Genomic DNA, 8,862 nt, shown 5'->3' with positions numbered 1-8,862 from the left:
TTTACAACAGTAAAATCTCTCCCATGCCAGGATAGTTTTCATTTAAAAAATTTTACTAGAAAAGTGTCTATTCATTTCAAAATGTTTTACTTCTACTTGCCATTATCATTCACCTGATGATAAGCCAAGACGTTACTTTTTATTTTTTGCTAACATATGTTGAGGTCCCTGGGCAAGAAAAGTTTGAAAACCCCTGGGCTACAATGTTCATTTGACTAGTTGTCAAGTTGGCTCTCATATTCATTTGACTGTTTCTGTGTTGGCTACAGATGTTCATTTGAATGTTTTTGAGTTCTCTGACATGTTACTTCATTCTGACCATTGGCACACTTCTGGTTTTGTATTTACAGCTGCATCAGTGTGTTTGATCAAAGATCAGACAAAGTATTATTCTTTAAATCATTTTTATTGGCTGGTTGAAGCCAAAAATCAGTTTCTTTTCTCTTTAAACTTTTTTTTTTTTTTTTTTTTTTACAACTGAAAAACATAAAATAGACTATATAAATTACAAACAGACAATACCAGAAATATATAAAGATTCTTTAAAGCTTTTAAATAAAGGGAAAAAACTAAAAGTCATCGACAAGAACACTGGAGAATGTTACAACAGGTTGCAGTAAAGGTTCTGAAGAGACAGTCAATATTCATTCATCATACAGAAAGAAATGACTCTGGTCATTTTAAATGCAGTCAATATGACTGAGGAATAAAACATCCACGAGAACACAGTGGAGCAGGAGCTTACTTTGATTCAAAATAAAACTGCAGGAAAAAATTTAATAAAAAAAAGTTACTTTGTACAAAAGGCTGGAATTGTGTTTGCTCCATAGAGAAACAGGGAAATGTAGACAAAGAAACCACCATTGTTGAAAAATACTTTACACACTTTGTCTCATTACATACTGTAATTCTAGTTTACATTGATTATTTAATTTACATAATGCCTTTGAATAGCTAATGCCATTACGTTCATGTGGAAAACAACGAATTGTTTCAGTCACCATTTGGTCCATACAATCGGATTAATAAACTCCACAGTTGCCCCACTTGTACAACTGTAGTGGAGGGCAGTGTTCATGCTGACAATACTGTATTCTAGCTAGATGTCACTGCTCAACATCTGGGAGAGCTCTTGCATTTAAAGACATCTGTCAGATGGGTCTCCACATGTAGAAAATGCGTAGTTTCTTGGAACAGAGAACACATGTTGGAACTCACCTCATGCTGTTCCATTAATTTCTACTAAGGCTGATGCACATGTACTTCTTAAACAGACATTTCTGCATTGGTCGGTTGTGTCTCTGGCCGAGAGACTTGAAGACTTTCGAAAAACAAAGCTTAGGAAACATGGAGCCCATTCAACTATGAGTTCGTTTGGCTTTAATGATGGCCTTGGCTCCGTTGGAAGTCTCAGTGGGTGAGGCCTGGGATGAGCAGGTAGCTAACCTAACTCGTCGGCCAACCACCTCTGACGGTGTTTCAATTTAAGAAGAGAAAAGTCGGAAGACTGCTGTGTCTCTCCTCTACGACTTGTTCTCGATGGCGATGGGTGCGATCATCATGACGGTGGTCTTCAGGGGATAGTATCGGCCACGCCAGGTCTTCCAGAAGACCCCCTGCTTCCTCTGATGCCTCTGCTTGGGAGGAGGGCTCATGAAGTAGCGCCCGTTCAGGTTGGAGCGTCCGCAGTTGCTGAACCACCAGCCACCTGGAGAAAGAGAGCAAACATCTGGTTAGATTGGCATTGGTGCTACATTCCCAATTTGAGTTATTGAGAGATACATCTTAAGACCTCAAGATCAAATTCGGACAAAAGGTTACTTTGAACTTGGATAAAGAGGAGCGTACCAGAGAGGTGTTTGGCGCAGTTGGTGTCGCTCTTCTGGTCATTGTCTTGGTCGCGGGTGGAGAAGGGCAGGCCGGAGGCTTCGGTGGCCAGGGAGCTCTCTAGGTTGCCGATGGAGGTCTCCTGGATGTGGAGGGCGTAGTGGCTCTCCTCCCCGCCCAGACGGATGGGGTACTGGACCGTCTCAGAATCGTCCATCCAGTCGGAAAACTTGACCTTGAGGGTGTAGTCCGTGTCTTTGGCCACGGCGTGCATCTTCTCAAGACCAAGCCAGAACTCACCTAGTGAGAGAGAGATTAAAAAAAAGGGTTCAGACCTAATCAGTGGCTGTGGCAGCGTGTGCAAAGTCTGCATACATGTGTCCAGCTATCTCAGTGTCTTCGTTAATTTAAAAGATCTGATCGTAACGAGGCCGGTAATCACTTAATGGAATTTAAAAAGGAATAGAACATGTGATTTGGTCACTTCGGGCACCTAAAGCCACCAGTGTCATTAAAGCTGCAGATTAGATGGTTGTTTGTGCCAAACCTGCCATATCAAGATCCACCTGATCCCTCGATCTTGACATCTACAATCCTGTATAAGTGTTAGTATCAATACTTGTTAATCAAACTGAACTGGGAGGTTTTCGGGTCAAGAGCGCTGCACTGTTCTATGCTGTGGCTACAGGTGGTACTGTCCGAACCTCGGCGTGACCTCGCTAGCTAGCGCCAGTGGAATTTAGTGAGGGAGATGATAAGAGGATTTATTTACCACTCAGACTGCCAAAGCCGCTCTGGTAGGCCAGCCATAGCTGGTCAAAGTCAACTGAGCCATTCTGGCGCCTCTGGATCACAGTCCAGCCACCTTCTGTAGGAAAGAGGAAGAGTAGTTGGATTAGTCTTGACCATGAGCAATTTACTACAGCCAATTGTCATACATGTAGTCATACAATGTGTTTAAAAACTAAGCTATAGGGAAACCTTATACGGTGACTTGTCCCTATAGGGGCTTCTGAGCTATCCTTTTGCCTGAAGATAAAGATTGGTTGTTGGACTAGTTAACAATTGCTAGTTAAGCCCTGTAAATAGAACACAAGGGTATAACCCTGGCTAACTCCACTTACCGGCTGTCATTTCGCAGCAGACTTCAAAGGATTGGTAGTTTAATGGCTGAATGGTGTACACTCCGCTGGCCGTCTCACCTTTCAGGAACAGCTCATGGCAATCGGAGGCCATCTCTGAAAGAACAAAGACAAAAATACAACATGGTTCACAAACAGTTTGTCCACACCGTATCTCAAATAGTCAGTATCAGTGCACGTCGTCAATGTCTGTGTCCTAACAGTGCTTTGGCCTTTCCTCTACACTGGAACAAATATAAATAAACATAAAAATACATTCTTTATGATTAATTCAACTAGAAAATAAAAACTCTGGGCACTGTTTTCTACTGAGAGACTTGACACTTGTAGGGACATTATTGGAGAACATGTCTACCTTTCACTTAATAACTAGGTCAGATGTTCAGGAATCAGGACCCATCTGGTTTCCCTATCTGGGATCCAGTGGAGGAGCTTAAAGAGGACGGGCGCATTGTTATTGGCTGAAATGGAGTTAAAGGAACGGAATCAAACATTTTTTATTTTGGTAGGCAACTAGGCAAGTCAGTTAGGAACACATTCTTATTTACAATGACGGCCTACACTGGAATCAAACATGTAGTTTCCATACTGTTTCATTTACTCCATTTCGACCATTACAATGAGCCCCTACTCCTATAGGTCCTCCCACCAGCCTCCACTGCTGGGATCCCGATCATTGACTTCTCCGTTGTAGCTCTCTGGGTCTATGAATGCTTGCGAATAAGAAGGGGCCTTATCGTGAAGTGGGTTTATCAATAGTTGGATACCCTAACACAGAAAGCGTTAATGTGTTGTGCCCTAGTCCGAACTAGAAAGCTCCTTGCTTAGTAGTAAACATGACCTTTCTCCCAGTTCCCAAGCAAACTTCCACCTCAGCTGCCTGGCAACTCGCATTCCTCTACCCCCTTCTGTCCTCAGTCTCCCCCTCCGCTCCTGTTTGTCACACCTCCCTCACATGCACAGCAGCCAGTCAGTGACATAGAAATGCATGGCCACTGCATGCAAAGGGAATGCTCAGAGAGTGCTAGGAGCATGCTGTCACTATATGGGATAGAGACAGTCAACAAAAGGCCTGGGGGGCCCATTGGATGTAATGTGCCTGATAAGGCATGGGTTGGTGCACAGCACAACTTTAGTGTTTTCCAGAAAATAGTTCACGTTTATATGATGCTGACTTGAGAGATACTGCACATGTTTATCAGCTATGATGCTCTTTGTCTGCACCAATCGCCTAAACTATGATTCAAGATTTAATTGGGACCAATCAATCAATATTGGTTTGACTTGGTTGATATTTGTTTTCAAGTACAAACATGAGCGCCGACCACGGGACCGCAACACATCACTCTTCTGGAATGACCCTTCTAGGCGAGACATGAGCTCTATTGATTAGCGATGGGTAGTTGTGATTTGACTTGCGGTCAGGGGGTTCTCCTCAACTTTGGCACACTTCCATTCATCTACGCCTGAAGAGGCGGGGGTCTACGAGGATGGGGAGCTGGAGGAGCGATGGAGGGGAGAAGTTGGACAGCTGTCTTCTCTGACAGATCTGGGGGAACGGTTGGACATTCCTGAGGGATGTGCGATTATTTGTTTTATGGGAAGGAGTACAAAGTGGAGAGCTGGAAGGATGGAGCAAGGCAGTCAGTGTCATCAAAACAACAAAGGATGTGTGTGCAAAGTTCACCAGACGAAGTTAGACCACCTCCATTTTCTTTTATGATTTTTTTCTGGCTCTGGCCCAGAGAACCTAATCTGAAGAACATAGCATAATAGATTTGGAAATTCCCCACTTCCCCTCCCCGAGCTCCGTCAGATTTGTAATCCCTCGGTGATCGGGGTCTATTGTGACCCTGAGATAACACTGTCCGAGACTGCTGAACTCTCCCGCAATTGAAGTCCAGCCAGAGGACTTGTTTCTTTTATAACATTCCTAAAATCCTGCTGTCCGAACTTGCTGTGAGTGGACTCATTGTGTTCTGCTGAGCGACTGCATCTCCAGGATCACTTTTCAACTACTTCCTTTAGTGGCTATCAGACAGTGGGAAATATTTTTATATAACCACGAATGATGTTGCTTGTGATTGAGAGAGCGATACATTACTTGTTTTAACAGGCATTATGTTTAAATGGTATAACATTGGTACTTTCTTTTTCAATCAACTCTTGAGTCGGTCAATCACATATCTGACCAACACCCATAAAGTAACATGGTTTGCGTAGGTCACATTCAGAGGGATATATAACTAATCTAATGTCCTGTATAGTCATATTGATTCATTCATATCCCTTCATGCTGAATTTTTTGTGTGACCACCCCTCTGAGGACCACCCCTCTTAGCCCTAATCCTTGTTCCATTGCCAGAAACCATGATCCAACTCTATACCGCCCTGATGAAAGCCCACATGATGAGTAGGCCACTAGTACATTTCAGATGGGAACAGATGCCTGACGTAGGTGTACTGTAGGTAGAGGAGATCATGATCACCTTCACAATTACTGTACTGCAGTATTGAGTAAGACAGGGTGTAGCCTAATGTAATGTACACTTCCTGATGTGATATTTTTCTTTATACTGTGAATACATGCTATTTTCTGTGAACCCAATGAAAACACCCAATGGGCACAGATGTCAGTTAATTTGAGTTGTCAACTAACATGAATTCAACCAAATAATGTCACAATGTCATTGGATTTAGGTTAAGAGTTGGGTGACAAAAATACAAAATGTCCTTATGTTGATGACTTTTTGCAAATCCAATCAGTTTCCCACATTGTTTCAACGTTATCACATCACATTATTTGGTTGTATTTACTGGAAAAAAAGTCCCTAATGTCGCGTTCAAAACAACTGGGAAATCAGACATCTCCGAATTCTGTCTTCAGTGCGTTCAAGACAACTGGAAACTTGTGAAAAAACACGCTCCGACTGGGATTCATCAGATTGATTACTTGTCTGATGGAATCGCAATCACCTGTGCATAATTTATCGTGAGTTTTTGGCAGTAAAATGCGCGCATACAATAATCTGATGATTAAAGTTAATAGGCCTATACTTCACGTAATGTAGGGACAACTCCAGTTAAAATTGAAGGTTTAAGCATCTTACTGTCCCTAAGCAGATGGCATGGAACGGGAGGTCAGTCTTTGTCTGGGTGTCTTAAAAGTAAATTGAGTCAACGGATTCGACACGAAGCTTGGTTTTACTTACCGATGGGTGAGTCGCGCTGCTCAATGCTACCATTGTGAACGGCCTCCTCTGGTTTACGCCTGAATGCTGGTCTCTCTTTTGTCAGCTGAATCTGAGTGAGCAAGAAAACAAAGCTTTAAATAATTCATACAAAACAATAGCATAAATCATGATAATGTTAAAATTGACTGTTCCATACCTGGTTTTGCAGGGTTCTGATGCGCACGTTCTGCTTGTCAAGTTTATCTTGCTGGAGTCGGATTCTGTTGACCAGGTCATCAATACGTTTATTCTGAGCTTCCAGCATCCACTGAAAAAGGAAAAGGTACCATGTAAGTCTTTCTCCTGTGACTTAAAATTAAGTAGCCTAGGTTACTTATAACATGACTAGCCCACCACAAAGCCGACATTGAACTACTAGACTATATCCAGAAAACAGAACTCATATCCTTCCGAGCACATGTCCAAAATCAACGCTGGCATTTGTATTTTCCAACCGGGTGATTTGGTTACATAACGCGGGGTTTTCCATCCCACAAAAATGGTCAGAACAAGAAATTATCTTTCGAGTTCAGGTGCTATTGCAGCTGTAAACCATTTATAAAATCAAGCGTGACATTTTCCTAAATTGGACCATGTTCCAAATATCACGGTTTAAAAATTAGGCGTGCAGCTCCTTTGTCTGGCAAGATTTTGCGTTCTCTGCACGTAGTCCAAGCTCTTCAGCACAATAGTAACACCCGCTGGCGTGCCTTCTATACTGTCCCAGTGACTCAAGGGTTTGCTGCAAATCTTTCTTTACTGTAATCTGAATATCTTTGGGTCAATGGAAATAACCCCAGACCAACTGTTCTTGTCCATCAAAGTGAGTAAACAGTAAACAGCCTGGCCTATTCATTCACTGTGCTACCATGACAAAACACCACAGCAAATAGATGAATTGATTAACATCAAGTCATGCTTAATACAGTAGGTTACGGTAGGTACACGGCCCCTCCACTTGTTTTTCTGAAGATGGGTAGTGGTAGCGAATAGGCAATTTGTCAAATTATTATGCAGGACTGATGTATAGTACTAGTAACCTACTGTATTAAGCATGACTTGATGTTAATCAATTCATCTATTTGCTGTGGTGTTTTGTCATGGTAGCACAGTGAATGAATAGGCCAGGCTGTTTACTGTAAAAATAAATTGGTAATGCCTTCATACAATTGAAGTGATTGGATACAATGGCAACTGCAGAGAAGTAAGCTTACAAAAAGGGGAGATGTGCAGCAAATCAGCTTAGTCTGTCTTGTCAGTAAACTTTCTCTCAGGTCATTTGCATTTCTTTCCTATCAAATGCACAATTTGTATTATAGCTTTTTCAAATAGATAAACAAAGTATCACCAAATAGTCATGGATTCCCTCCTTACCTGAATGATGCGGGCATCGCTGTAGTTGCCTGCATTCATGTCGGGCAGCCCCTCTCCCTGTAGCATGCCGTCCACCTTCTCCTCCAGCTTGTTCATCCGCTCATCCACCCTCTTCCTCTCCTGCTGCATCTCCTCTGTCCTCTCCCTCAGCTCGGCCGTCACGTTGAGCACCTGGACTTCCCTGTCCTCCAGCCCCCGGGCCCGGGCATTCAGTGCATCGCCCTCCGCCTGCAGCCTCTGACCCTCCTTGCCCAGGTCGGCCATGGTACCGTTGAAGGCCTTCAGCTTGGCAGTGATATCCCTCATCTGGCCCTTGGTCTTGTCCACATGCTCCTTGAGCCCCTGACCCAGCTGGAGCAGGCCGTGGGCGATCACGTTCACATCGTCCCACGCCGCATATTGCACCCTCTTCTCCTTCCCGCCAGCGGCCGAGCCTCCTCTCCTGTCAAAGGGGTTGCCGGTGGCCATCAGAATGACCAGGCACAGAGTCACAGTTATTAGTGTTGTCTTCATTGTCGCTTGCTTTCCTTTGTTGACTCAATTTCTTTGGTTGGTTTTATCCTCCGGTGGTTTGCAAAGTGTGCACCCTTCCCTTTCCAGTTGGTTACTAGATCTCAAGATCCTACTTCACTGTGCAGAGCACTTCGGTTTTATACTTTCAGAGCCCTTCAACTCCAGCCAGCTGGCTGATCTGATTGGCTGGCCGAGCAGAGGGGGGAGATCTGCTCTCTGGTTTCTCCCCCACTCTTTATGTCTAGAGGAGGACTGGGAGGGGAGCACATGATGTAACAATGAAGCTGGTTTCCATCAGTACCCTTAGAATACAGTAAAGAAAGAGGTTTCTGGCAAACCCTTGCACATTGCCATGCACGGCTGTATGATAAAGACAGTTTTTTTCTGTGCAAACACATTAGGATGTATTGATTATCATAAGGATGTTAAACAGAAAGCTACTGTCACTATAATGTTTCTATCATTCAGTAGCCAGAAAGGGGTTCAGACTTGTCAGTGCACTTAAATTGACAATCAGACAGCTGAATGACAAAGGATAGATTGATGATGAATATCATGATGTAACAAAGAAAGTGGTTCACATCAAACAAGATAGGAAAGCCATATAGGCTGATTTAAAAATATATGTGTACTGAACAAAAATATAAATGTAACAATTTCAGATTTTACTGAGTTACAGTTCATATAAGGAAATCAGTGAATTTAAATAAATGTATTAGGCCCAGATCTATTGATTTCACATGACTGGGCACTGGTGCAGCCATGGGTGAGCC

The 8,862-nt window shown here is 43.1% G+C and overlaps 1 protein-coding gene across 1 annotated transcript; it reads right to left on the bottom strand.

The window, feature by feature from the left end:
* Positions 1-451: 451 nt before the first annotated feature.
* Positions 452-8,213, bottom strand: LOC120055794 (angiopoietin-related protein 4-like). Its single transcript, XM_039003762.1, has 7 exons — positions 7,577-8,213; positions 6,360-6,470; positions 6,182-6,272; positions 2,952-3,065; positions 2,600-2,695; positions 1,849-2,127; positions 452-1,708 (listed from the first exon to the last, which is right to left on the bottom strand). Exons 1-7 carry the CDS (start codon positions 8,087-8,089, stop codon positions 1,524-1,526), a joined length of 1,389 nt encoding a protein of 462 aa, XP_038859690.1. The 5' UTR covers positions 8,090-8,213; the 3' UTR covers positions 452-1,523.
* Positions 8,214-8,862: the final 649 nt, after the last annotated feature.

The sequence above is a fragment of the Salvelinus namaycush genome, chromosome 11 (assembly GCF_016432855.1).
Source record: "Salvelinus namaycush isolate Seneca chromosome 11, SaNama_1.0, whole genome shotgun sequence".
Taxonomy (NCBI): Eukaryota; Metazoa; Chordata; class Actinopteri; order Salmoniformes; family Salmonidae; genus Salvelinus; species Salvelinus namaycush.
The sequence above is the reverse complement of the archived record's forward strand: the minus strand, read 5'-3'. Positions and strand labels throughout refer to the sequence as shown.